At 52.2% G+C, this 25,295-nt stretch overlaps 10 protein-coding genes across 10 annotated transcripts; 7 read left to right on the forward strand and 3 right to left on the reverse strand.

The window, feature by feature from the left end:
* Window positions 1-305: 305 nt before the first annotated feature.
* Window positions 306-2,911, forward strand: M406DRAFT_348731 (putative MFS transporter). The gene is made up of 11 exons (XM_040922419.1): window positions 306-539; window positions 602-670; window positions 737-839; window positions 908-1,047; window positions 1,160-1,303; window positions 1,362-1,413; window positions 1,468-1,668; window positions 1,728-1,915; window positions 1,974-2,037; window positions 2,111-2,198; window positions 2,277-2,911. The coding sequence occupies exons 1-11, from the start codon at window positions 415-417 to the stop codon at window positions 2,549-2,551; spliced, it is 1,449 nt and encodes a 482-aa protein (XP_040780418.1). The 5' UTR covers window positions 306-414; the 3' UTR covers window positions 2,552-2,911.
* Window positions 2,912-3,734: 823 nt separating this feature from the next.
* On the reverse strand, window positions 3,735-4,616 carry M406DRAFT_35347 (uncharacterized protein; the record flags this gene model as incomplete). Its single annotated transcript, XM_040922765.1, has 2 exons — window positions 3,735-4,076; window positions 4,107-4,616. Coding segments are annotated over 2 exons (852 nt in total), but the record flags the coding sequence as incomplete, so codon positions are not given.
* A 182-nt stretch (window positions 4,617-4,798) lies between these two features.
* Window positions 4,799-6,339, reverse strand: M406DRAFT_319940 (S-adenosyl-L-methionine-dependent methyltransferase). The gene is made up of 4 exons (XM_040919329.1): window positions 6,145-6,339; window positions 5,553-6,081; window positions 5,231-5,466; window positions 4,799-5,157 (listed from the first exon to the last, which is right to left on the reverse strand). The coding sequence occupies exons 1-4, from the start codon at window positions 6,199-6,201 to the stop codon at window positions 5,101-5,103; spliced, it is 879 nt and encodes a 292-aa protein (XP_040780420.1). The 5' UTR covers window positions 6,202-6,339; the 3' UTR covers window positions 4,799-5,100.
* A 1,369-nt stretch (window positions 6,340-7,708) lies between these two features.
* Window positions 7,709-9,775, forward strand: M406DRAFT_335353 (Dehydroquinate synthase-like protein; the record flags this gene model as incomplete). The annotated part of the gene is made up of 5 exons (XM_040921033.1): window positions 7,709-8,038; window positions 8,121-8,167; window positions 8,290-8,638; window positions 8,733-9,366; window positions 9,705-9,775. 5 exons carry the CDS (start codon window positions 7,709-7,711, stop codon window positions 9,773-9,775), a joined length of 1,431 nt encoding a protein of 476 aa, XP_040780421.1.
* Window positions 9,776-10,471: 696 nt separating this feature from the next.
* M406DRAFT_335354 (uncharacterized protein) lies at window positions 10,472-12,034 on the forward strand (the record flags this gene model as incomplete). The annotated part of the gene is made up of 2 exons (XM_040921034.1): window positions 10,472-11,833; window positions 11,891-12,034. The coding sequence occupies 2 exons, from the start codon at window positions 10,472-10,474 to the stop codon at window positions 12,032-12,034; spliced, it is 1,506 nt and encodes a 501-aa protein (XP_040780422.1).
* An 820-nt stretch (window positions 12,035-12,854) lies between these two features.
* Window positions 12,855-13,891, forward strand: M406DRAFT_245725 (uncharacterized protein; the record flags this gene model as incomplete). The annotated part of the gene is made up of 3 exons (XM_040916350.1): window positions 12,855-13,172; window positions 13,278-13,713; window positions 13,791-13,891. The coding sequence occupies 3 exons, from the start codon at window positions 12,855-12,857 to the stop codon at window positions 13,889-13,891; spliced, it is 855 nt and encodes a 284-aa protein (XP_040780423.1).
* Window positions 13,892-15,352: 1,461 nt separating this feature from the next.
* On the forward strand, window positions 15,353-17,770 carry M406DRAFT_34910 (family 78 glycoside hydrolase; the record flags this gene model as incomplete). The annotated part of the gene is made up of 2 exons (XM_040922441.1): window positions 15,353-16,742; window positions 16,851-17,770. The coding sequence occupies 2 exons, from the start codon at window positions 15,353-15,355 to the stop codon at window positions 17,768-17,770; spliced, it is 2,310 nt and encodes a 769-aa protein (XP_040780424.1).
* Window positions 17,771-18,849: 1,079 nt separating this feature from the next.
* M406DRAFT_65960 (uncharacterized protein) lies at window positions 18,850-20,462 on the forward strand (the record flags this gene model as incomplete). Its single annotated transcript, XM_040924957.1, has 3 exons — window positions 18,850-19,127; window positions 19,187-19,811; window positions 19,920-20,462. The coding sequence occupies 3 exons, from the start codon at window positions 18,850-18,852 to the stop codon at window positions 20,460-20,462; spliced, it is 1,446 nt and encodes a 481-aa protein (XP_040780425.1).
* A 2,577-nt stretch (window positions 20,463-23,039) lies between these two features.
* M406DRAFT_354022 (uncharacterized protein) lies at window positions 23,040-23,815 on the reverse strand. Its single transcript, XM_040922806.1, has 2 exons — window positions 23,794-23,815; window positions 23,040-23,708 (listed from the first exon to the last, which is right to left on the reverse strand). The coding sequence occupies exons 1-2, from the start codon at window positions 23,797-23,799 to the stop codon at window positions 23,109-23,111; spliced, it is 606 nt and encodes a 201-aa protein (XP_040780426.1). The 5' UTR covers window positions 23,800-23,815; the 3' UTR covers window positions 23,040-23,108.
* A 326-nt stretch (window positions 23,816-24,141) lies between these two features.
* M406DRAFT_354023 (uncharacterized protein) lies at window positions 24,142-25,185 on the forward strand (the record flags this gene model as incomplete). The annotated part of the gene is made up of 2 exons (XM_040922807.1): window positions 24,142-24,378; window positions 24,470-25,185. Coding segments are annotated over exons 1-2 (927 nt in total), but the record flags the coding sequence as incomplete, so codon positions are not given.
* Window positions 25,186-25,295: the final 110 nt, after the last annotated feature.

Consider the following 25,295-nt stretch of genomic DNA (forward strand, 5'->3'; position numbering starts at 1 on the left):
ATCTTCGCCCAAGCACCAGGTCAATGGGCGAGCGGACTGCTCACATGCCTTTTCGGCACCTTTGAGCCCGGTGCACCATTTCGCTTGGACCTGCAGGTGTACCAACCACCGGGGATAGGGTGGGGCCCTCCTTTGGACCGCCTCTCCATTTGTCCTCGTCTCTAGAAGAAGACGTGATGGCGGTGTTATGGACCGCATCCATCGTAATCGGAACAGTCTTGGAGTGGGTACAACCGGCGTCTTTTTATATAACAAGAGGTCATCCGCCCCGACTTGGCTTAAGGCATTATAGCAATGATGGCCAGGCAGGAGTCTTAACCCTAGATGGTCTTTACAGCCCATCTTGTTTTACGACACGACACTTCTCTCTACGACACTCATCCCTGGGTCTGACCCGTTAGTCGACGTACGATAATGGCCGAGGAGAAGGATTTGGAAGTGGCGGTGGCCTCGAGCCAGACGAGTGCCAGCAACAAGGAAGTAGGTGATGTTGACACCGTGGATTGGTCACCAGAGGAGGAACAGAGGTTGGTGCGAAAGTGAGTTGAATGTCCAATTGACCTTGAGAAAGGATCGACATAGGCTGACTTAGTTTTACCAGGCTGGATTGGATCATCCTACCTCCCCTGGTGTTCGCTTTCCTTGCTCTTCAGCTCGACAGAGGCAACATGTAAGCTCTCAAGCCAATGGAATCAATCGAGAAAGTCAGGAATTGATTTTTGCAAAAACAAAACAGAGGAGCGGCGTACACAGACGGTTTCGCCTTTGATGTGGGCATAACCCAGGATCAATACAATACTGGTAACACTTTGTTCTCGGTTGGCACCGTTGTTCTTCAAGTAAGGACTTTCCTTTTCTTCTGTTTATGCCCACAATGCTAGTTACTCAATACTAATCAGCAGCGCAGATACCAAGCAACTTGATTCTCTACCGGATCGGACCAACAATTTGGGTCGTTGCACAAATATTCGCCTTTGGCCTAGTATCTACATTCCAAGCGTGGCAGCATGGCCGCCGGGCCTTTTTTGCAACGCGGACGCTCCTTGGGTAAGTACTGTACTATTCATCACTAATGCGTGCCATTGCCGTTGGAACTATGTCGAACTGCTAGGGCAGTTCACAGTAGTCTGGGCTTCGTCGAGCTGACAATGGATTGCAGGCTGTGCGAATCCGGCTTTATACCCGCAGGTCTTTACACCCTATCACGATGGTACAAGAAGAGTGAAATTAGCAAGAGATACGCGATATATTTCTTTGGAAACAACTTGGCGACTGCTATCTCAGGCCTCCTAGCGTCTGGCATGTAAGTTTATGTGTCGAGCCCGATCAGGTTGGACTCAAACGTTGACGAAAATATACAGCCTGCGTCTGGACGGTGTACGCGGATTCTATGGTTGGCAGTGGTTGTTTATTGTAAGTCATGGCTCAATCCTTGTTGGTATGACAGCACTGACAGACTCTTCACAGATTGAAGGAGTGTGGACACTTGCTACTGGCGTCTACTTTGCCATCATCTTCCCCAAGTCGCCGGACCACCCGGTCTCGCTTTTGGGCATCCGCTGGTTCAGTGAGCATGATTCCCACATCATGACTCGCAGGGTTTTGATCGACGACCCTGCAAAGGCTCAAGGACGGTTGCATGTGAGCTGGCATGAGATCCGGAGGACGGTAAGTTTCTTCTGGTAGAGAAGATGACAATCTCATTAACTGACAATCTGATTTGCTAGATTACGAACTGGCGACTTTTCTCCCACATCATCATTCCTCTTGCTGGAATAGCCCCTTCTTGGACGCTGGGTGCTTATGCACCTTACTTGATCATGGAAATGGGCTACGGCTTACTTACAGCCAATGCACTGTGTTCTATTGGAGGCTTCATGTTGTTGCCAATGAACCTCCTCTGGGGTTATATTGCGTAAGTGTCTTACGATAACATAAACAACGTTGACATGCGTGCTGACGACATGTAATAGTGACCGTACTCGTCGCCGTGGCTTGATGGTATCAATCGGACTCTTCCTCTTCCTCGCTTTTACAGTCAGTTTTATTCCCCTGACCAAGCCCGGCTGGAAAATGAACAGTTTGACTGACAACTATTCCCCTATTCCAGATTGCCAATCGCAAACTCATCCTTGTCGACAATAAGAAGCTCAGGCTTCCGATGCTTATATTCATGGTTGCGTTTTCCGCCTGTTGGTGTAAGTAATTTATCAGAGAATGAGAGCAAAAGCATTTACAGCCTCGAAGCTCCATACACTGACGTCCACCAACTTCAGATCCTATCAATGCATCCTTGGTAGCACTGAACGCCAGCACGCCCGAAGAGAGATCAGTCTCCTTGGCAACCGTCACAATGTGTGCAAACCTGGCCGGAATTATCGGCAGCAACCTTTTCCGGGCGTCCGATGCGCCATTCTACCCCCACGGATGGGACTCCCTCTGTGCAGTTGTAGGCACGGCTCTTGCGTTCTCCTTGATCGTGAACCTTCAATATTACATTTTGAACAGGAGAATGCGAAACAAAGAGGGAGTGGAGCCATGGCACATTTAGTGACCGACTGCGGTTGAGGAATGGACTGGTTGGCAACATTAGTGGTTGCTTATGACGAGATGCCTGATTTTTGTATGAAGCTCCTACGCATTGGCATTTTCCGCATCACATACCCCTTTTCGCTTTATTTTCTTTTTATTTTTTATTTTCTTCTTTCCTTGCGGATAATTGTATATATCAAGCATGACATTGGGGCATCTGGTATTGGGGTTTCGAAGAAAAGGAATCTACTTGACGAGTAGTGTTCACTGCTGAACTATCAAGAGGGTTGACAGTTATTAGTAGGGGACGAACATAAGCAGGAGAACACCTACGAAGATCAGTCAAAGGACAATACACACTGAAAGATTTTTCTGGATGATTATATGTTTATCTTGACTCCCATGACGTGTGGTGACATCGTGTTCATAGGTTTTTGGTTGGCAGTATTTGGGTAGCACAACACTTGTAATCAATGGATGGTGATATATTTTACCGAAGTTTGATTTATAGGTCTGTTCATTAAGAAGTACGAGGAATCCATCACTCAGTCAGAGGGGATTCCGGCATACAGATTCACCTGCAGCCGCCGCTCGACTCCATGTGTGGCACAACCAATCGACTTGTTGCCAGCACTTCATAGCATTACCTCTGGCACCTTTTGCTCTGTTGACTGCGGCTCCGATATCTCCTTGGGCCTTGTCTTCATCTTCGTAACCAACGGTAGTAGCAAGTTTTGTCTCACACCCTGCAGAACGATCCTGAAATACTCAGTCTTGTCGAATCCGTCATCCAAGACCGGACATGAATAACGGTAGTCGTAGGTGTGTGATACGAAATAACGAAAGTGTGTGTCGATCTGCCTCAGCCGTATCATCGTTTTCCGTGCCTTGGCTGCGCCATCCCAGTCCAGTCTCGTAATGGCCACCAACTCGGCGAGCTTGACTGGTATGTACTGAAAGAGGAACTCGTATAGGTAGTACAATCCATCATTGACTCCAACATAATAGCCCTTGGGTTTGTATAGGACGATGTTCTGAGGCTGCGCAAAGTATCCGACCGTCTCAAAAGCGAGATCCCACGTGCTGGGGCCCATCTTGGTGGTTGAAACGCAGTGGACGATTTTGGCCGTATCGTTCAAGTTCTTGAGATCGAAGCTTCCATATGACGACAAATTGAGGGCCTCGTTGATGATGCATTTTGCCACCTCGTCCACAGGCACGACATCCAAGATTGCCGATGGGTCTCCATGTAGAACTCTGAGCCCCCCAAGCGCGAAGGCCGACATAGGACCTGCCAGCGCCGCGAAGCTGTCGATCCAACCAGGAAACGGATGTTGCAGGCTCGCTGAAATGATGCTTGGGCGCACGATGGTGACGGGTGTGCGGCCCAGTTTCGAAGCAATCACATGCTCTGCCAGGCACTTTGCAAGAGTGTAATAGTTCGGGTGGCCAGTCTCAGCGATGACCTCGTCGGGGCTTTTCCGTCCATCTTGTAGGTCTTGGAGGATCTGGGGTGCAGGCCTGGGAAGCACGACGAGCTGCTCCTAGATTGGCTCCTCCGTGTGCGGCGTGACGTAGGCGGTGGATACGAGGATGAGTTTACGCAGGTCAGAGCAGAGCTGGGCGAGTTCCAGGATGTTGACACTCGCTGTCACATTTTCGGCAAGGAGGACGTCGAGGGGGGATTCGAAAGCGACGCAGCCTGCGCAGTGGATGATGTGGGTAATCTTCTGTGTCCATTTGCTCAGAGTGTCCGGATCCAGCCCGCAGCTCGCTTCCATGAGGTCGCCAGATAATACCATAATTTCTTGGTACCAATCACTTGGGAGCTCTCTGAAGCATGGAGAGTTGACGACCTTGTCCTGGAATCGTTCAGAAGGCGGCTTGCCGCATGCTGCCCTGATCAAGACGAGGAGCTGATCGAAGTACAGAGAGCCATCAATCTTTCTTCGGATGAGTTCCTCAAGCACAACTTTGCCGAGGAAACCTGTCACGCCGGTGACGAGGATGACAACAGACGGGGCAGAGGATTCGGCTTGTGCTGCCTGCGCTGCCTGCTCGGTTTCAGGAACGTCGACAGTCATGCTGAAGTGCGGAAGTGAAAAGTTGACCAAGCTGTAATAACTTGATGATCATGATACTGAGCAAAGACTGATTTTGAATAGGATACGCGGAATGTGGTGGGAACAAGAATGGTAGAAGTGTGACTGCTCTAAGGGTGCTCGCCCCCAAGCTTGTTAGATGAGAAGCTGGTTAGACGAGAAGTCCAGAGTAGAAAGGCCAGCAACAAAGCATGGACTTCCCAAAATAATGATGTCATGCTAACCTCCCTTAAGATTTGTTTACAGTAGAAGGAAGCTTCAATTGAAAAGCATTCAAACTGGGTATGTGCAGGAGCTAGATTGCTATTGGGTGAGGTCTGTCTTGCTCCTTCCCAGAGGAGTCAAGAAAGACAGCAGTGTTTCTTATGTCGCTAGGGATATTCTTGAAAATATAGCCTACCAACTACTTCGTACTTGAAGGCTTCAGTAGCAGGAAATCAACGTGTACATGTGGCTCTTCCACTTCTCAAACACCATTTGAGTATCCCTCAACGGCAGTACACCTGGTGATTTCGACTGCGTCCTGCAAATCACAAATAAGGCATCAACAACAGTAAAGCTACAGATAGGGTGAGAGTACAGGGATATATACGTACCGGAACGCCACTGGGCTCCCAGCCTTCGATGAACTTGCTGGCATAGACAAGATTTGGGTTTCCAAAAAGGTCTGTCTCTGATACCTCGCCGCCGGCGTCGGTCTTATAGACATGTTTGGCTCGATCCGGCAGCGAAAGCGGATCTGCCCCAGCTGTCGCCTTTTGATACTCTTGACGCTTCATCTCGACTGTGCTCCTGACGTACTTCAAGTATGGAGGGTTCCCAGGTTTGACCACTATGTACATGGCGCAGTGCAACGTGTCAGTGCAAAGATCCTGTCACTCAGGCTGGTTATCACGTTTGATGCTTGTATCGACGTACCGTTGTCAGCTGCGAGCACCGACCCAGGCCCGACCAGGCTCAACTCCTCGCACAGCTTCAGATCACGAACATACAGCGGCTTCAGATGATCAAGAAACAGCATGTCGATCTTCTTCAGCGTGCCATTCGCATGCAGCCTCCTCAGGGACGAGGAGCTGGTACCGATCTCTACCTGGACGACGTCATGAAGCCCTGCAAGGTCCACCAGACTCGAGATCACAGCACCAAATTCTGGACTGTACTCGAGACTGTAGTATTTCTTCCCGCCAGCTTCTCTGAAGGCAGCCCCAAAGACGATGGCCGAGTAGCCGACGTAGCCGCCCAGCTCAACCATGACCTGCGGCCTGACCTCCTTGATGAGTTCTGTCACGATCCCAGATTTGAACTCGCCCACGTTCATGAGATACTTCTTGGTCTTTCCATATTCATCAATGGCATCTATCACCTTCTGCGGATTTCCACGAATCTCGTCAAGCTTGGGGTGGTTGTAGATAAAGTGAAGCAATGCGATTTCACGTCCATCGTTGAACTAATGAACCGTCATCAGATTCAGAAAGCAGTCATGAATGAATCCCCTCACTTGAGAACTCACGTATTCTTCCTCCTGAGGCTGGTATGCTGTTCCCGGAAAAATTCCTAAGGTGCTCATTTTGAGGATATTCGAGAATGATTTGGATAGAAGTATTATGTCCAGTAGGAGACCAGCAGAGTACAAAGATAAAGAAAAGAAGAGGGAGGGGAGAGTCGGTGTTCCGAAGATAGAATAATTGAGGAAACAAGACACTGCTGGTAGCAGGTCTGATGCGTTGATGAAAATCAAGCGTCAGTCGAACTAAATCCTAAAGACCGGGCGGCGACAAACTAGACTACCTCGACAATAGCATTCGAGAGACGTAGCGTCTGAGCTGGGCCCTTAAGCTGTAGAGGGGTAGATGAGAAAGAGGCAAGCTAAGCCGGACCACCAAGGGGTTCCAACACCTTGGTACTATTTCAAGGCTCTCCAGTAATGCCTCCGATAATCAACGGAAATACCATTGTTGTGGTTCCCCACGTATTTGGTGACTTTGGTGGATCCTGTGCTGTAATAGAAACTCGTCTCGTGGTCATCAACCCGCAATTGGAATGCTGTCTGGATCCGGCCGTGAGTACCTGCACTGGCCGGATCTGACGCCCTTCGACGCGAAATCCCGTGACATGGGGGTGGAGATTTAACTACCCCTTAAGTGATCGGATCATAGCAGCGTCACCACTCAACTTAGCCTGAGGAAAGTCCGCATGCACTTACTGCGGTATTCTCGCGGCCGCGTCTCCTCCGCGAGCCTCCGGATGCAGAACCATGCCACACGTCTTCTTTTAAGTTCGCAACCAAATGAAACGCTGTCCAGTATACGTCTCAAGTGGCGCTTCTGGCAAGCTATACAAATCCCTAGATGCTAGGCTGAGATTCCAAGCGACCAGTCGTCCAGCCCCTCGTGCCCCAAGGTTCATCCCTTGAAGGCTGGGGAAAATGCAAATGTCGCCATCCTCGCATGCCGATTCTCGAGAATCCCATTTGTCGACAAGCAGGGATGTCTCACATACGGGACCGGGAACGTCCTCCAGGAACAACGGACCTGCAATCGTCTGTCGCGAGTCTATGACCCGTGAAAGGCGGAACGAGCTCAAAGTACACAATACCTCCCTTTTTGGCTGTTGTCGACCAGGCTGTCAGAGTATCGAGGACATAGGAGAGTCTGAAATGGCGTGTTGGTGGGACCTGAACTACCCCGGCTTGAGCTACAGGTATACGACATCTTGACCAATACCGTGTGCTCTGCCTGAGCCAGTTCAATGCTCATGCACCGGACCGTAAGCCACGAGAATCTTCACAGATGTACCATTTACGTTCTTCTCCACGCAACTACATGAGAGAAAACAAAGCAATCGAAGTCGTGACGACACGACTCTACCAAGGTCCTACGGATCCAGCCTTGAAAGAGTAAACGAAAAATAATATACTACAAGAGGCTCAGCTTCTTGTGGTGCTCACCAGGAGGTCGGCCGTTCATTGAACTACACAGTCTGGCGCCGACTCCTTAGACTCCAACACATTAGACTTATTCAGCTCTTGAATCTTTATTCTCTGCTCAATCTTGTTCATCGTCTTTCACTCCATCATGTCTGACCTCAAGGCAAACGTCTCTGAGACGTCTCAGGGCTTCCACGTTGAAGGCTATGAAAAGATCACGTACGACTTCTCCTTCGTCGACGGAGTGTTCGACGTCCAGAACCCCGGATTAGCCAGCTGTTACAAGCCATGGGGACGCGTTCTTGCCGTGACGGATAAGAACGTGTACGCCCTTTATGGAGACAAGATGGAGTCGTACTTTTCTCACTATGGGCTGTCTCTGAAGGTCCACAAGACCTCGATCGGTGAGAAGGCCAAAACTATCGACACCTTCTTGAGCATCTGTGATTCCATGACCGAGTTCGGCATCATCCGCAAGGTGAGAGACACATTATTATCTGGCCCTGCTCCAAGTATTCACATCTCCCTGAAGACTGTTCCTGAGGCTCATTTCTGTCTAGGAACCCGTGCTTGTTGTAGGAGGAGGACTGGTCACCGATGTTGCTGGGTAAATCTATTCCTTCCCCGTCCCTCCCTTTTCTCATGCCCGCCACATACAATTTATCGTCGTCTTCACGAGTGACTACCGTACCATGATCAGTTGAGCCATGCTGACCTTGTTCCCACCAGCTTCGCCTGTGCGGCTTATCGTCGCAGCACAAACTTCATTCGCGTGCCCACGACAGTCATTGGTCTCATCGACGCCAGCGTCAGCATTAAAGTTGCAGTCAACTACGGCAACTACAAGAACCGTTTGGGAGCTTACCACGCTCCGATCCACACTTTCCTGGACTTTACATTCCTGCGGAGCCTGCCCATCTCCCAAGTACGGAACGGCTTCGCGGAGCTGATCAAGATCTCGTCCTGCTCCCACCTACAGGTGTTCAATTTGCTGGACAAGTACTGCGAGCAGTTGATCTCGTACAAATTCGGAAGAGCGGATGGCTCATCCGAGGAGCTAGTCAAGGCAGCTGATATCGTGAGTATTTACCCTCTCCATGTCTTGCTGATCTAATTCTCTTTCTTTGTCTTACGAGTATGACATGGTGCTCACAATCGAAACCTATAATCAGATCAACCGCGAGGGAATCTACGAGATGCTGAAGCTCGAGTCCCCCAATCTGCACGAGATTGGCCTTGACCGCGTCATTGCCTATGGACATACCTGGTCGCCTCTGCACGAGCTGATCCCCTCTACACCTCTGCGCCACGGCCACGCCATCTCTATCGACATGGCCTACAGCGCAACCCTTGCTCACCACCGCGGCCTCTTGTCAGATGCGGAGCACACGCGGCTCCTGACCTTGTTCTCCCGTGCTGGTCTGTCCATTGACCACCCACAGTTCGACGAGGATGTGCTCGAGCGCGGCACTGCTGCTATTCTGAAGACCAGAGACGGAAAGCTGCGGCTAGCCGTTCCCAACCCGCTGGGTAGCTGTACGTTCCTGAACGACGTCTCCAAGGAGGAGTTAGCCCTTGCGCTCAGGAAGCACAAGGAAATCGTCAAGAACTACCCAAGACAGGGTGAGGGTCTTGAGGCTTATGTGGACGATAGCGACACTGGTTACACGGATCTGGAGTCCGAGAACCAGAGTGTTCTGAACACGGTCATGGAGAACGGCGACAGTGCCAAGAAGAATGCTGCAGCATTCTTTTCGAATGGCGCAGTGAACGGCATGAGTGGGCATAGCAACGGCCCTGTGGATGGTCATACTAATGGCCATACTACTGGTCACACCAATGGCTATGCCAACGGCTTTGTCAATGGCGTGAAGAAGATTGAGGACGTTCATGTCACTGTTGTTGGAAAGATAAACGGTGTTCACTAGACGGCTTTTTTTCTTCTCCTCCTTCTCTTTCTATTTTTGATTATTAGAAGGAGGGTTATAACATTGGCCGAAGGTCAATTTGCATCAACATCATGAAACATTCTGAGAAGCTCATTACAGTAGTCTGATTATACTAGATTAAGCTGGTCATATACGGAGAAATAATCGGTTGCGTACTGAATTTCCAATGAAGTTTACACACGACCACTTTGACAGATCTTATATCCTCTATGGACAATTCGCGCTACTATGAAATCCACCGGCGATTTGTTCCAATTGTAAAATGAGGCAAGTCCGACAAGCTTCTCTTCGCATTATTGCTCAAGTATAGAGGGGAAGAAGACCTATCTGACCCTGAGCTCGGGACGTGCAGAATATAGTGAGGTAATAGACGCCCCAACTAGCCTTGCAGCCGTGGTAGCTTGATCGATCGCTTCCCCTTAGTGGTGCCCAGCAAGCCCGCCATGCCAGGAACACGGCCGACATTAGCCCTGGGATGGCGCGCTGTCCATAGAGCTAGATCCCTGCACTATTAGGGCAGCCCCATCCCTGGCGTACTACGAGGCTGGAATGAATCATAGAGGTCCCGGCCTGACGCGCTGGATAGGCCTTGATATGTTTATGGAAACCTATGCTTGACAAATATACCTGGCTAAGCACAACAGTTTCTCCGAGCTGTTCTAGAGGTGATGTTGACGGTGACCAATCCTATCCCTACATGATCCGGCTCCAGTTGTCTGAGTAGATTACCTCCTTCTGGTGCTTCGACCTTGGCAATCTTGGGAGTTCTTCCATCGTCAGCAGCAAATGTTACGTACTGGACAGGCAAGAAACAAGACGGGGGCAGCTGTTGTCACTACGGGAAAAGGGCCAAGATGGTATCAGACAGGGCATTGCTACCCGCCCTTCGCCTCCCAATCCACGATCACATCAAAACCGCTTTCCTCCTTACCATCAGCCTCCTCACACTGCCTTTGAGTTATATGCTGGCCATTCTGCTCACCAACCTGCCCACATCGTGGCTGGACTTCCTCTTCCCCTTCTGGCCCAGCACACCTTCTTCCGCCCTTGCCCACCGGACAAAATGCCGGTGCCAACCCGACTTCCGCCAGCAAACCATCCTCGTCACCGGCGTGGGCATGACAAAGGGCCTCACCCTTGCCCGATCCTTCTGGCTGTGTGGGCATCGCGTAATAGGCGCCGATTTCCATGCAAATAGGTGTGGCGTATGGGTTCCATGGGGAGGTTCCTCCCGGATTTCCTTCAGTAGGGCCTTTGATGCTGTGTACAGCTTGGAGAAGCCAGAGTACACCCCGGACATGAGCGAGCACAAGAGGAGAGCGGTACAGCGACAGTATGTCGACGACGTATGCACCATCATTCGCACCGAGGACGTTGATCTGTGGGTGTCGTGCTCAGGCGTTGCAAGCGCGCTGGAGGATGCCTATGTGAAAGAGGCACTGGACAGGTTCAAGGTCAACGGGAAGGGAAAACACTGCGCTTCTATACAATTCGACATGGCCGCGACAGCCACACTGCACGAAAAATCAACCTTCATCAAGCATACACAAGATTTGGGTCTTCTCGTGCCTGAGACGCATGACGTATCTTCCCATGAGGATGTGCTTGCCAACCTCACCGCTGCTACAGCGGACAACCCGAGGCGGAAGTTCATACTGAAGCCAGTAGGGATGGATGATGCAAACAGGGGAAATATGACACTTCTACCACTTTCAAAGCCAGCCGAGACAGAGGCCTATGTTCGAAGCCTTCCCGTATCCAAGGATCGGCCGTGGATCTTGCAGCAGTTCATCCATGGCAACCGGGAATATTGTACACACGCACTTATAGTCGATGGTGTCGTCAAGGTCTTTGTCGCGTGTCCGTCCTCCGAGCTGCTGATGCACTACACGGCATTATCAGGCTCCAGTGCGTACAGCAAATCAATGTTCGACTTCACCAAGGCTGTCGCAGCGGCCGAGAAGAAGGCAGGCAGGGACTTTACAGGGCACCTGAGTTTCGACTTCATGGCAGAAACAGACGCAGACGGTTGGACAAGGTTATACGCGATCGAATGCAACCCACGGGCTCACACAGCTGTCGCCTTGTTCGCGACGCCTGGGCTGGAGATGAGGCGGATGGTAGATGCATACATCTCAGCTATTGATCCAGATAGGCTTCCTGGGTCTCCTGACGGTGCAAGACAGACTGGGGATGCTGCTGCTGCTGCCACTGCCGGTGTGGCGAGGCCGCTGGTGGATGCTAGGTCGAGATATTGGATAGGCCATGACCTGTGCGTCCTACTCTTATTGCCCCTCTGGGATCTCATCACGTGGAACACCACCGTCAGTGCCTTCGCGCATTCAATCACGAGCTTCGCGAAGCACGCCCTGACATGGCAGGACGGGACGTTTGAGCTCTGGGATCCTTGGCCATTCGTTGCGTTGTATCATCACTATTGGCCCAAGGCAATCTTGTCGGCGTGGTGGAAGGGACAGAGATGGAGTCGGTTGAACGTGAGTACCACCAAGATGTTTTATTGTTGATGATAAGCACATGCAGGTTGCTTGGGAGGGAAAGGATGAGGAGGAAAAGATTGACGGGGCCAGCCAGCATCTCCAAGAAACTCTTATCAATAAGCGTGCTGAAGAATGCCATGTTGTCCAAGCATTCCCCAGGGCCATACGCTCTCATAGTGTCTGTCCGCGTCATTCTGCCAAGGACCATATGGTTTTATCGACTTTCGTGTCCATGAGTCTGCTTTGGGGGGGGGGGGGGAGGGCCTGACCAGGTAGGGAGGGTTGAGGTGTTTCTGTATCGCCTGAAAATACCCGCTTGGCATTGGTTTACAGGGGGTCTCATACGATATAGGTAGGTGTGCTAGGTACTTACAGTGCTCACCCGCTACTAATTAATAGTGCCCACCCTCCCCATCTCCGAAATGCGGTACCAAGCTTCGCGAGCTTGGAGCTATGACCACCCGCACCTTGGGGGCCGTTGCCCCTGACAGCAGTATACAGCAAGTAGGAAGTTCCTGTCGCGACTGCACACCAACATACCAACATCATCATCACCACAGCCTCTGGTCTTCAGTTCCTGTCCCGTACCCTTACTCTTTTGTCATGGGCGCCTTTCCCCCTATCCCAGCGTGCAAAAGACCATCAATTGGCTCTGCGAAGCTCTGATGCCCATTTTGTAAGTTGATTTCTTTTTTTTTTCTGATTTCATTCTTTGGCCTTACTCCCGATGCCGTACATTGCGGAGGCCCCGCTCGCCTATCTCGTCCTCCTTGTCCTCTTCGCCAGTTTGGCTGACACAGTGGACTCCAACAGACCTCCTTCGTTTGCCCCTCGGGAATAGGCCAGGATGACCGATACTGCCAACGATGATATAATTGAAGAATTCGGTGCCAACCCTGGCGTCGATGTCGAGATGGCAGAGAGGACTGGGGTTGCTACGGACGCTGGCAACGGCGACCGCTCTGAGCTGCCCTTTGCCGGCGAGGACACCGTCGTCGAGCTAGAGTCTACTCGCACACCCTTCATCGACTACTTGACCAGTCCGGTCGTCACCCTCATTGTCGGTTCTGAATTGAACGAAACCACCCTCACTGCTCACCAGAGCCTCTTGATCCAGAGTCCGTACTTCCAGGTGCAATGCGACAACTTCAGTGACGACGGCAGCGTGAGTACGTGTCCTGGCACCCGAGACACACACACTTGACCTAGAAACCCCCTGGAGATTGCACTCGAGACAAGAACCAGAGATTGACCCGTCACGCCCTGCCAGCCCCGCCAGCTCGAACTTCCCGAGGAGGACATGGACGCCGTCGGCTGTTTCCTCGAGTACCTCTACACCGGCGAATACTTCCCCAAGAAGCTGCCCGGTCAGCGCACTCTCGAGTCCGACGCATCCATCCCCGAGGTCGACGAGACTGGCGAACAGCTCTTAAAACACGCCCGCGTCTACACTCTGGCCGAGAAGTTCCAGGTCCCGAGCCTGCGGACCCTCGCCAGCTCCAAGATTCACTGCGTCAACTCCACCGCCAAGGGCGAGATCGCATACGCCCAATACGTCTATGCCTACACGCCCGACGCCGACACAGCCATCCGTGCCCCAATTGCCAATTTCTGGGCCAGCCGCTCCCACACCTTGCGAGCCGAGGCCGAGCCCGAGTTCAAGGCCCTCTGCCTGCAGTTCCCGCAATTCGGTTACGACGTCCTCAGTGAGTTTATCCCCCCCTCTAGAGACTCGTATTCATGTAACTTTCGTGTGGTTGCCCTTATCCTCACACCTCTACAGCCCGGGTCCTCGACGAGAAGCTCAAGCGCGAGACCAACGCCAAGATGCACCCCGGGACGCCTGGCAGTGCCCGCAAGCGACCGCGTCACAGCAACACCTGAGCCGGCCCGCGCCGTTCCCACTGCGTGTTGCGGTCACGACTTGTTCTTGAACCCTGGCAGTAAAGCATTCTGCCCGTGGCGCGGTAGCCTTGACTTGGATGACTGGTTCGCTAGCTCGGCAAGGAAGAAAAAGAAAGGTAAGAGTAAAGAGAGAAGAGGCTGTGAGGGGGAGGGAAGGCGTCTCAAGTACGCGACGAGCAACGATTCATCACTGATGGATGGCTCTTTGTAATATTTCGGTACCTCTAGATGGCTGAGGTTATACTTTTGAGTTAAGAAAGACAGGGGGTTCTTGGACATGGGTTCTCATTTGCGGCATGCGAAGGTTTAAAAAAGCGGTTGGTCTTTTCGGCATATATATAGTTCTGCTATATTGGCTGGGTGGGATGCACGCCCTCTGTATGATACAGTCTCGCCAGGCCGGATCTCCTCCTGCCTGTGACATTGAATCTGATAGCTATGACAGAGTTATAAGATACACCTCTTCCAACACTCAGCCATTAACCAGACCAGGACATTGATGTCTTACAGCAGCGGGCACACTTTTACAGTATGTAGGAGTGATCATCCCACACATAAGTTGTGCCGTCTACCGACATGCCACGGCGTTGCTGCACCCTGCACTATGCTGGAATAGCGCGGGCGGGGGGCGGGCGATCATGCCTAGTTTACATACCACAAATGTGTACAACTGCTGTTGCGTGGTACTTAAGCAAGCCCTTTTTTCCCCGTTCATGCATAAAAACTTGCATCACCAACCCAGCCTTTGGAGTATCCCGACCCCTACCGTTATTCCGTTCATCATCTGCAAGGCCTTGACCCCGACCAGCACAAGCAATGTAACTCTGGTCACACGCTGTGACTCTCTGAACGCTAATGCTACCTCGCACGTCCGATTCATGACGAAGCTTCTACCATAAGTCAAGCAATTACTCCTCATTTACACAGCTCGTGTGCTTGTTGCCAGGCTGCCGTTGCACCGGCTCGTATACCCCAAGGCATACAGCATATTCAGCCCTCGTGGCTCACGTCTTCGTTGTTGGGAGTCTTCAGGCGCTTATTTGTGACAAATCCTATACCTATATATATATCTCCTTTTACCGATTATCCGCCGATACTGGCCTGTTATGCCCCAACGTCGTCCGGATGGGGGAAATGCCACCTGATTGTAAGGGTTCCCCCTTCTCTTCTGCGGGCTTGAGGATGTCGGCATGCATGTCGACGCCATCGGTGTGAATCTGACCGAACTTTACGAATATTTTGACTTCCTTCTCTATATTTCACCCCCACATCTTGGTCTTCCCCAACTGTTCTTCTTCCCTCACAGCAATACCAGCATGTCTACTCAGTGAGGCACGCACTTCCCCTCTCCTTACACGCAATTTCATACACCTCTCCTTCTTGTCTACCTGAGTATTGTCACTTGTCACATCTCGAACTTTTGCTCCCTACTATTGTCCAATGGCCTCCTTCTTCGGGCAGGTGCCGGGCTCAGCTGCCTTGGTCATGCTTCTCATTGCATCGCTCATACCCACGCTGACAATAGGTACCGCAGCACCGCAGCAGAGGGGCAAATGCTCTCGCCAGACAGGTGATACCAGCTGGCACCAGTATGTTCGAGGCCCTTCCAGCACGACCATCTCCCCTGTGGAGTTGCTGGCCTCGCACACCACAGGCAACATCACCAATCCGGACGGGATCGTCGGCGATGGAGTCACAACCCTCACTCGCAGCTCTGAGGACGAGGACATGCCGACGATCGTGCTCGACTTTGGACAGAATTACCCAGGCATCCTATCCATCAATTTTGCGGGGGCGGAGGCCAGTGGATCCTCTAGCAACACGAGTGCCCTGCCTGGTATCACATTGGCCTTTTCCGAAAGTCTCGAGTATCTCACCAACAGAAGCGATTTCACACGGTCGGACAATCTCCCCGCTGGGGAAAAGGTCACAAATGGGACAGACCAGGTCGCGGTGCAGAGCGAGCCGTACACCTGGACCAACCAGCTTGGATGCGCGTATGAAGGAAGCAAAGTCTGCTCCGACGGGTTTCATGGCTTCCGCTATCTAAGAATTACCCTGCAGGCGCTGGCCTCTGACGCGCCGTACACCACAGGGTTCGGCTCTGTATCCATAGACTCTGTGAGTCTGGCATACTCGGCGTATCAAGGCACGCCCGACACCTTCACCGGATGGTTCGAGTGTTCTGATCCAGACATTACGAGCTGGTGGTATGACGCCGTCTACACAAACGACCTGTGCACGGATATCTTCCGCGCCAATGAGTCGGATCCGCGCGATGCCAGTGACAACACGACAATGCTGGGCAAGGTGGTGCTGTACGACGGCGCCAAGCGTGATCGTGACCCGTATGCAGGTGATCTGGCCGTCTCGGCGCTGACGCTGTACCTCTCGCACAACAACCCAGATGCGGCAAAAAATGTTCTGTCTGACCTGGCAGTTCACCAGCGGAGCGACGGATGGATTCCGCCTGCCAGCATCAACGATTACACACTTGCTCTCTACGACTACCCGCTGTGGTGGGTGGTCTGCAGCAGCGATTTGGTCCTGTACACGGGCGATACAGATTATCTGGGTGCGTACTACGCAACAATGGTCAACACCCTCGACACCTATTATCCCAATTCCACGAATGAGGCGGGCTTGCTGGAGAAGGGGCTGGGCACATCGTCTGGCTATGGCGATTATGCCTTTCTACCGCGGAGTGGGGTGATTACTTACTACAATGCGCTCTACATTCTTGCCTTGAACAGGGCGGCGCTGTTAGCCGATACCCAAGGCGAGACGGACGACGCGGCGAGGTGGAGGGCCCGGGCTGCCGGCATTGGCCGTGAGTAGTACTTCCTCCTTGCTTTGCTTCATCCCGCATCATTAAGCAAGGAAAAGTAAGCCAAGGAAATAAGAACATCAGCTGACTGACTGATGATCTTCTAATTAGCCGCCCTATTAAGCGAAAACTGGGACTCTACCGTCGGAGCACTCTACGACGGCGGGCCGTGCGGAACCAACGACACAGAGAAATGCCCGACCCACGCGCAGGACGGTAACGGCCTTGCCATTCTCTCGGGCGCGACCAACAACTCCTACGCCAGCTCTCTCGTGTCCACTCAGACCACAGTGGAGGAGTCCATCTTCACCTTCATGACCTCTGCGCTAACCCGGTTCTACGGCAATGCCTTTTACGACAACTCTCTACTGAGCCCGTCAGACGAGTTTGACCAGCGCGTGTACGCCTTCATCAGCTATTTCGAGCTCGCGGCGCGGTTCCAAACAGCAGGAAACTTGACGACGACCACAGATCCGACGGGCGTTGCATCGAGTGCGTTTAACGAGTTGCGGAGGCTCTATGGCCACATGGCCAACAATGACCCCTTTAGTACCTTTTGGGAGGGCATCGGCCCAAACGGCAGTTACTATGAGCAGGGCTATACATCCCTTGCACATGGGTGGTCGACGTGTATCGTGCCCTTGATGCAGAACTACGTCCTGGGTGTGACGCCAACGGGCTCAGGCTTCTCGACTTTTGACGTGAAACCGGTCGTGGTGGGAGGTGGGCTGGAGTTTGCCAAAGGTGTCGTGCCTACGCCGAATGGTGGGGGGATCAGCGTCGGGTGGGAGGTTGCTGATACTGGCACGGGGTCGGGGTTGACACTGACCATTAGCACGCCTACAGATACCACGGGGCAAGCCTTTGTACCTGTTGCGAGCAGTGACAATACGGTGGCTCAAGATGGTACCGTCATTTGGACCCGTAGCGGCGGTGTTGTGTCGGGCACGGCGGGTGTAAGCTTCGATGGTGGGTATGTTGTTGTTGGCCTTGACGGTGGGAGTTCGCATAACTTCACAACTACAGAATAGGTTCACAGTTGGCTAGAAATATGTAGAAACTTCATGGGCCATTTCATATTCATAGGCTTTGATGTATTCGTAGTTGAACGGCACTCCTGATCCTACTGTCTCTGTTTTGCATGCTACCTGCACCAGGATTTCTTTGTATGCAGCGAGTTCAAGTATCAGCCCATCAAATTTAGGCCATGTGAAGCAGAGTAATAATTTGCTTACCATAGCTTGTATCTCAATACTCAGATTGTGACCATAACTGTTGTCAGTACAGTAGGGCAAAGAATTCTGAGGCTCTCATCGGGAACCATCTGATCAATATGATTTGAATGGATTTGCTGTTTAGCTGCTGATGTGGAGGCCAAATGTGTTCTTAAAAACTTCTATCTGCAGCATCTGCTCGTGGTCATATGGTTGGTTTATGACTTCAATGCAGCTATGATGTGCTCTCATTTCCCCCTAGATCGAAGTAAGTCCTCTCGCAAAGCCCTGCCTTGCCCAGCCAAGTGCCAGGCATAAGTACATAAATATTGTAGTCCTCCATCCATCACATATCCAAGTAGTTTGAATCATAGATCCTGTGAAGTAACGAGTATCTTCCATTGTCCTTGATACATTTATTGACATGCTTCATGGAACATGAATTGAAGTCAACCCATGTATTGATGTACTTTCCGAATAAGGGCTAACAGTGAAGGACCTAGCAGTGGATCTCTGGATTGAAGGTACTCATTTATAGTATTTACTGCGCTAGATTCACACAGGTCAATCAACAGTAAGTGCTGCAAGCAGGGTGACAATATTTACCTCCTTCACTGATGCTCACATGAATGGTATTGTCTTCTGTTGTCAATGACATCAAATCGCCTTATCTCGATTATCTCAAGTGAATATAATATCGATAGTGGGTGGCAGAAACTATATAACAGCAAGCAGTTTTTGGCCCAAGCCTTTTCCCCAACACAACACACAACAACACACAACAACACAAAATAACACAGAGCAGCATACCACAACATCTTCTGTCAACCTTTGACACTACCACTACACCTCTCTGTTTCCTTTGTTGTGTTCAATCCTCCAATATCTATTCAAAAATGTCTCCTCGTTCTTCTCCCCACCCTTCCCAGCTTCTGCAGCGTTTTGGCAAGGCGCTGCATATCCTCCCCACCCCTGCCACCAATCACGAGGAGCAACAAAGCCAGCAGGCCGCCGTCGACAATGAGAACGAGGCCAAGAAGATGCTTCGTGAGCAGCCCACTATGGCTTCATATCGATCCATCAAGAATATCTTGAAAAGCCGTCTGACGAGACGCGCCGAGCGTGGAGAGAGGCACACCGATGCCCAACACGTTCTATCTGAACGCGTTCAACCGTAAATAACAAACAATCCTCGTCTTTGTCCACACTGAGTTGGCATTAATAGGAAGATAGTACGCGTCAGATCCTGTACCGCGACGTTGACCTCGGTCTGCGTCGCCGCCCGTATAAGCACGTGGTCCCTATCATGGACCTCCTCGACAAGGAAGACAGGGTTTCGAAGTCCGCTGTCGACGACGCGAGAGCGCACGATGCGTCCAGTGCTAAACGTGACAGCACTTATGAGCGCGCTCTCGACGGCGCTATCATCGGCTGCTGGGAGGGTCTCCACTATATCGTGGAGATCACCCCCGCTGTCGACGCCGTCGATGGCCAGAATCCGCCGATTGGCCTACGGCCCCAATCTTCCCTGCCTCGAAGCGTCCTGACCTCGAGCGCCACCCAGGCCACATATATCGGTGCCGCCCTCAGCAAGTCGCCCGTCCTTGATGGCGAGGTGTCTGGGCGCCTATCTTGGTCCGAGGACCACAGCGCCACGCGCCAGCCCTCAGGGGAGTCGCTGCGCCAGCTACAGACGAACAGCTCGAGCACGAAGCACCACTCTCGGTCTGGGTCAGGCGCGACAGCTGTCACCCTGCCGTCGGGCCCAGAGTATGATAGTGACGAGGGCAAGGAGCCTCAGGAGGGCGTCGACAAGATCGAGGCGACGACCAGTCCGTCTCCCAGTACAGGCACTGGAGTACAGGAGCATGCTGGCAACGCTGGGCGGGGCGGGCAGGCCACCGTCGATAATGAGGAGACCTGGGAAGAGGAGGCGAATATGGGTGCTGAGACCGTCTCGTCTTAGGAAAACGATGACGGCAGACACGCCCAGTCCTCGCCGACACCCAGGTTCCCTGGACAGGTTAGGTTTCTCGGCAGCCAACCCCGTTCCTACGAGGGACGGCTCCGGTATGTCGGCAGCCAGCCCCAGGAGGACCCAGCCACCTCCACAACGGTTCTCAGATCGGACCACCTCTGGCAGTCCGACTGGGACCAGGAGTTCGCCGCGGACTATCTTGAGGAATACCAAGAGTCCCAACCGGAGCGGCAGGCTGGGCAGCCATCATTTTGGCACAATGATGCCTATGGCGAGGTGGCCTCCTTTGACGGGCCGCTGTTCGACGAAGAGTTTACGGGCTCGGTATTCTTCCTCGGAACGTTCTCTCAAGAGTCGCCGACAGAGCCAATCCACTCTGTCGGAGGGTCGCAGACGGAGGTTCTGCGGAAGGCGTTCGAGGATTGCCGGGATGCGGTGCGGCTCGCGAGATGCGACGCCGCTGGCAAGCGCATGTCGGTGATTCTGGAGGACCCGGAGGAGGACAGCGACGGGGATCTCCAGAGCAATTGAAGCCATCGAGCCAATTGATCATGGCTTCAATTGTCCCTCCAGGAAGAATATCGAGCGTCAAAGGGTGGCGCCGAGATGAACCTAGTGAAGGATACGCTCATGGACGACAACACCGACCATGTAAGCCACATCCTACATTCCCTCGACTGAGTAACAGAACACCAACTAACATTTCGACAGGCGTGCACAGACTTTATCCCGCGCTCATGGCAGGTCAGCACCCGTCTGCCTGGGCGTCATGATCCTGCTGGCCTTCGACCCTCGATAGTGGCAGAACTGAGACTGCAGCCATCGCGCAATGGCCTTGAACACTAGCGATGGAATTTCTGAAGATGACCGTCAGCAAGGCTGAAGTATGAATGGATGATATTTGAAGACGATGGAAACGGCATTTTTCGAGTATGATATATTTATGATGAGGATTGAAAATTCCAGCTTGGGGCAGGAGCACACGAAGAGAACACGAGAAGGAACACTACTGTATCTTAGAGCTTGGATGGTTGCTATCATAGGCAAAAGCCAGGGATGGGGTTGGCATGACTGCCCCTTCCCATAATTAATGATTTCCACAGCATCAGCTTTGCATTCAACAAAAGAATGGGTGGAACTACTTTGATATGTGTTTCTCAAATGCGCCTTTTGCTTCATGTTGCTTTCTTCCTTTGGTAACCTGTGGAACAGGCCCAAAAGGTGCTGCTTACCAAAAAATGAGACCTTTGGTTATCGACTGGGACGGAGGCTTTCAAAGCTCCGAGGCCGAGGAGTGATTGTCTGAGGTGTGGCTACGGGTGCATGTAGTGCCTAGGCGGAGAGAAACTAATGCGAAAACGACTAAGCCCTTGACTCGCAGGTCGACTGGACGAGAGCTGCAGTTTTCCACTCATTTCAAGGTCTCCTCCTGTTGCTGTTGCGCCATCATTCGATCCAACCAATACAACGCGCCGCTCTCGTGCTAAGCTTTCTGGGGAGGAATGGTCACTGCTACAAAACACTGTACTTCGTTGTAGGCTCTCAAGTCCAACAGCTTCCTGCCCTCGTCCCGACTAGCCCCGAAGAGTGTACCGCTGTGTTCTGTATGAGCACCTGTAACATGACATTACATTAATCCTTTAGGCCATCCCCTGCTCGTTAGGTGGCAGCGTTGCTGTATGATGGCGCGTGCTCCTTGTACGCAACGACACAACATAATGGCGAGGGCAGCGCCCATTACCATTATGTACACATGCCCACTGGCAGGCTGACATAATACTGGCAGTGAAGGATCCAGGCTCCACGGGTTCGCGTTCTCGATTGATACGAAATCGGCATTGGGTCACATCAGTACATAGCATATCTCACGAAGACGGTTACAATTATTGTATATGAAAGCTAGATCATCGCAACAACGATGGGTGATAGGGATGAGCGGTGGTAGGCGCTGTTCGGAAGGTCCGTATGCGACAAGAAAATCCGAGGTTACTGGAGATTGAAGATCCGTGAGATTGGAATCTCGGCCCTGTAGATCCATCCATCCCATGCAATCCATCTCAGCGCAAGGGAAGCCGAGGGCCCCTAATGCGGCTGGGTAACTTCCGCTTTGACCTCACGAATTCCGCTGGCCTATCTGACACGATATCCTGGACCGATTTCAATGTCGACGATCTTTGCATTGTGTTGAAAGCGAAGTTTAGGTCCGAGTGATTCATATATTTATTTCTCTGTACACCACATATGCTCGCTGGGCTACGACACGTGAGGAGGAAATCACTGCCAGATACAAGCCCCCCTATTTCTGTAAACGTGGCTGTGGCTGTTCATGCGAGCTTAAGTAAGTACTGAAGTACTCAAAGTAAGCACTTGGAGAGAGGTACAGTACCACGTAGCAGCTCGCACGTCGATTGCCTTGCATGAAATAAGGTTGAGATGATACTGTCAACAGCATTTTTTTTGCAAATTTTCTGAAGCGACAATCGTGCTCCTGGGGGCAGCAGCCTACGGTACCTGGTTGGCTGCCATAAAGTCTTCTTCCCATCCATTAGACCGCTTTTGAGACAGACTTGGCAGATCCTTGGCGGAGAATCCTTGCTGCAGTGGTCAGCCTGGTCATTTATTACAGTCGTCAGCTCTTGAAGTCTGTTCTTTGTTCCCTGTAGATAAACTTTTCTTTTGTCTTACTCTCTTCCGTGATAAATGTACAAGTTCAATTCCAGATACTGATTGCATATCCTGCAAAAATTCATCATAATTTTATGAAGGTGAACTCTAAAAGATGTACCCAATATGGTCTTGTAAGATACAACACAAACACTGTCAGCCTGAAAGGGGCCAGTGAAGCTGCACTGTCAGATTTGGCCCCACTGAAGAAAGCTGAGGTGCAGTGATAAATCCCACTACTGTACAAGTGACACTGGCAAGGGAAGGGGCCGACACGCTGGCAGAGAGGCATGGGCTAGGGTTCCGTCAAGTGGGACTCTTGTTGCTAATAACGGCCTGTCTCCAAATCTCAGCCTCAGCAGGTTCAATTGCTTTGTCTTAGTGCCCAACCCATTCCCCTTAGCCCCCTCTCTCCTTAAACCGCCTACACTTAGGCTGCTATTAGCCTGTTTGCCCGCCATTTCGTATCGTCAGCTGCACCAAGTTTTGCCTTTCCCTCCTCATTTTCTTCGCTCATCCGCTTGCAGTCTTTTCCACCCCACGTCCACACGCGATCCTGCCCTTCTCCGCAAGGCTCTCAGTCCTGTCAACCTCGTCCTTTCCTTGTCGACAAGGGGACAGTGTATTCGCACGCGTCCACCAACCTGCGAATCCTCGACGAAAATCCCTCCCGTCACCACAGTGGCCTTGTGTCGTGTGACTGGTTACTCGTCGGAACCCCTGGATCTCTCCTCTCTGGATAAGTGTGACAAGAGGGCATAGATTTGGGCGTGACGATCTCAGAGGCAACAAGGCCAAAAACACGACCCAGCTGGATCGATTTGGCCGTTGCTGTTGTCGTCGCCTCGTGATTTCCCCCCGGATAGTCCAGTGTAAAGGTCCAACACCCACGCAAATCAATCGAGGACGACCAGAGTCCTCGCGATCCGGCACCAAGATCGATCGACGATATCTTCTTTGAGGCTTTGCCCATATTCTGTCAACAGATGCTCGGTGCCCCCTTCGAGACTGCAATTCGCACCACTTCTGTCGTCGAGACAATGGCCGACAATGGCGCCCCAAGCGATGACTGGCATCCGCACGTCTTCCGCATGCCTGACTGGGTCGAGCCCGTGGTATGTGTGAACAAAAACCATCATTAACCTACTTCCCTGTGTCTTGGGAAACCTTACTAATTGGCGTCCTTTCCCTTCTTCCAGCTCATCGTCTCGATCCTCTTCACCTCCATGTATTTGACCCGGGCGAAAGACTACTCTATACTTGGTGGCAGCAAGAGTCCTGGCTATTCTCCCATAGCAGGCTCTCCGACATCCCTCTCCCCACGATCTTCCTTCGACAGCGATCCGCAGACCCGACGGGGCTTCAACTCGGAATACCCCTCCAAGACCCGCCGTGTCTTGGGAATATGGACAGTCCGGACCCCCAACTCTTCGCGCTTTGCCCGCCATATCCACTCGCGCATCCTGCAGAAGTTCCCTTTCCTGGTGGAGATGTTCTACTGGGCCCTGCAGTTCTTCTTCTACCGACTCACGGCCTACGCGGCCGCGGTGTACTACGGCGGGAGCAAGCAGATGTGGGACGTCGCGCAGGAACATGCGCTTGCGATCCTCGAGCTCGAGACCTACATATTTGGGAGGACTGCTCTGACGGGAACTTCAAGGTGGATCGAGTGGAATGTTCAGCAGTGGTTCCTCACAGGCGCAAGAGCTGGTGACTGGCGCGGTACCTTTCTCACCGTCCTCAACCGCTCCTACGCCCTCATCCACATCCCCGGCACTGTAGGGTAAGTCGTGATTATTGTTCTTTATCGCTCTCCGCCACTGCCCATCATCCCAGCCCCTGAAGCCGCCACGCATGCTGATCTCAAAACACAGTTTCATCGCATTCTACTACTACATGTCGCCGACCTTCTCACGCTTCGCCATCGCCCGCCGGACCATGACTCTGTGCAACCTCTTCGCCTTCGTGGTGTTCATCTTCTACCCTTGCATGCCGCCGCGTCTGCTTCCCATGGAGTACGGCTTTATCGACACCGTTAACGGAGAGGATGCTACCTCTGTCTGGATGAGCGGCAACTTCGTCAACCGTCTGGCGGCCATGCCTAGCATGCACTTTGGCTATGCCTTTTGTATCGGGTGCGTCTTCATGTATGAGAGCGCTGCCCTCAGTGGAGCGAAACAAATGTACCGGCGATTCGGCAAGACCCGGAACCCCAGCGAGACTTGGCTTCCGGTGCCGGGCGCGGACGAGGAGAACCTGAACGCTTCCCCCAACCACATCAGCCTCGAGCAGCCCGGCAGCGGCGGCAGCAGCACCATCAACACCACTAGCAGCAGCAGCGAGCGTTCCGTCCCATCGCGCATTGCCTTCTTCGCATTTGGTGTGTGGTATCCCCTCTGGGTGCTGCTGACTATTATCGCGACGGCGAACCACTATCTCATGGATGCCATGGTGGCCTCTCTGGTGGTCGTCATGGCCTTCACCTGCAACCGGATCCTGATGAACTTCCTACCGCTCGAGGATCTGCTGCTGTGGGCATGGAGGCTGGAGAAGCCAGTGCCCACTACTGGCATGCGACGGAGACGCCCCTTGGCACGAAGCGCTTTGTATTGAGAGGAAGAAGAGACGAAGTGCAACATAAAAACAAAACAAAATGAAGGATTCGTGATCCATGGATTTCGGAACCTTATTATATGAAGG

The sequence above is a fragment of the Cryphonectria parasitica genome (genome assembly GCF_011745365.1).
Source record: "Cryphonectria parasitica EP155 unplaced genomic scaffold M406scaffold_1, whole genome shotgun sequence".
NCBI classification, from domain to species: Eukaryota; Fungi; Ascomycota; class Sordariomycetes; order Diaporthales; family Cryphonectriaceae; genus Cryphonectria; species Cryphonectria parasitica.